This window comes from Pundamilia nyererei, unplaced genomic scaffold (genome assembly GCF_000239375.1).
Source record: "Pundamilia nyererei isolate P.nyererei 1_Seehausen unplaced genomic scaffold, PunNye1.0 scaffold00211, whole genome shotgun sequence".
Classification (NCBI taxonomy): Eukaryota; Metazoa; Chordata; class Actinopteri; order Cichliformes; family Cichlidae; genus Pundamilia; species Pundamilia nyererei.
The window spans coordinates 1,023,812-1,025,107 of NW_005187612.1; the positions used below are offsets into that span (position 1 = coordinate 1,023,812).

A 1,296-nucleotide genomic window follows, 5' to 3' on the forward strand; every position below is an offset into this window, starting at 1 on the left:
TGTCCACAGGAACTTGTACCAGGAACTAGGAGCTTTTAGACCAGAGTGTAGATTAGTTTCAGAACATTGGGTCATGGAATATTTTAGCTATTTCACAATAGCTGGTAAAAAGTATTCTTGCTCTGTGGTGTGCTGCTTTTTTACTGTTTTTAAAGATTTAAAAAAAAATCTCCTCGACCGCTCTCATCTTTATATTCTTTGTTGTTGTAAGAAAACTGTGACATCATCCATCAGGTGGGCATACAGTAGAGGACTACGTCCAAATGAAGCTGTGAGGAATGTTTATATGAAACTGACTCACACATAAAAGATGAAACGCTGTGACTGTAATAGACTGAAGCCAGCAGTGATGTGCACACCACCTATAAGAAGGCTTCAGTCATCTAGACCCAACACAGCAAACTCATTCCTTTACAGAGGATGTCCTGTAATTAGCGAGCACCATGTAAGCTGTGCTATAATGTCATGGTTTATTCTTGCAGCTGCCTCTGACGTCACTGCCACAGGACAGTAAGCAGGTGTACGTACAGCTCCTGTGGGACAACATCAACCTGCACCAAGAACCCGGAGAACCACTTTACCTGCTCTGGAGGACCTTTTGTAAGTGTGAAGACAGACATTATCAATCATTGTCCATCAGTACAGTGTCAAGTGTAGAGCCTGTATTTGCAAATTGAATTGTGAGCTTTCAGATTATTGGGGTGAGCTATACTGCATAATCACCACTGGGGGGCACCGGAGTTGGGCCTTTAAACCTCAAGCAAACACATTTTAGTGCACATTGAGACTGAAGTATTGATTTAAAAGGTACCCCCCCCCCCAAATTAAGTCAAAGATGTTTTTTTAAATGTAAAGTAAATAACGAAAGGACTTAAGACCATACATGTATCTACTAAAAAACACTGAACCTCAGTGACCTTGACCTTGAGGTTAAAGGTCAAATTTTCTGAAAATCTTGTCAATCTAATAACTTTGGAATGAGACAAAAAGGGATTTTATAATTGATACCTTCGGTGCATGTATTAGGAGATTGAGGGGTATTTTTGTTAAAGTGTCACTGCTGAGCAGAACAGATCAGATTGGAGGCTCTTTGCTAAAAGAATATTTCAGCAGACTCTCTGATGCTTTGGTGTTTGTGCTCCCAGTGGAGAAGAGGGGAACTCTGGGGCCAACAGACCACCAGGAGAGCCGCACTCTCCTCAACACCATTGTTCGCAACATCCAGACCAACGACGTCTACGGGCCGATCAACCTGCTGATCCGAGAGATCAAACGGCGTCCAGAAGGGCTCAAACG

The 1,296-nt window shown here is 42.4% G+C and overlaps 1 protein-coding gene across 1 annotated transcript in view; it reads left to right on the forward strand.

Moving 5' to 3' along the window:
• dennd4c (DENN/MADD domain containing 4C) overlaps window positions 1-1,294 on the forward strand; it is a gene marked incomplete at its 3' end in the record, with an annotated part of 36,596 nt that extends 35,302 nt beyond the window's left edge. The window contains exons 34-35 of the mRNA XM_013914626.1: window positions 483-600; window positions 1,146-1,294. Coding sequence (XP_013770080.1) covers window positions 483-600; window positions 1,146-1,294 — 267 coding nt within the window. The remainder of the gene's footprint in view (window positions 1-482; window positions 601-1,145) is intronic.
• Window positions 1,295-1,296: the final 2 nt, after the last annotated feature.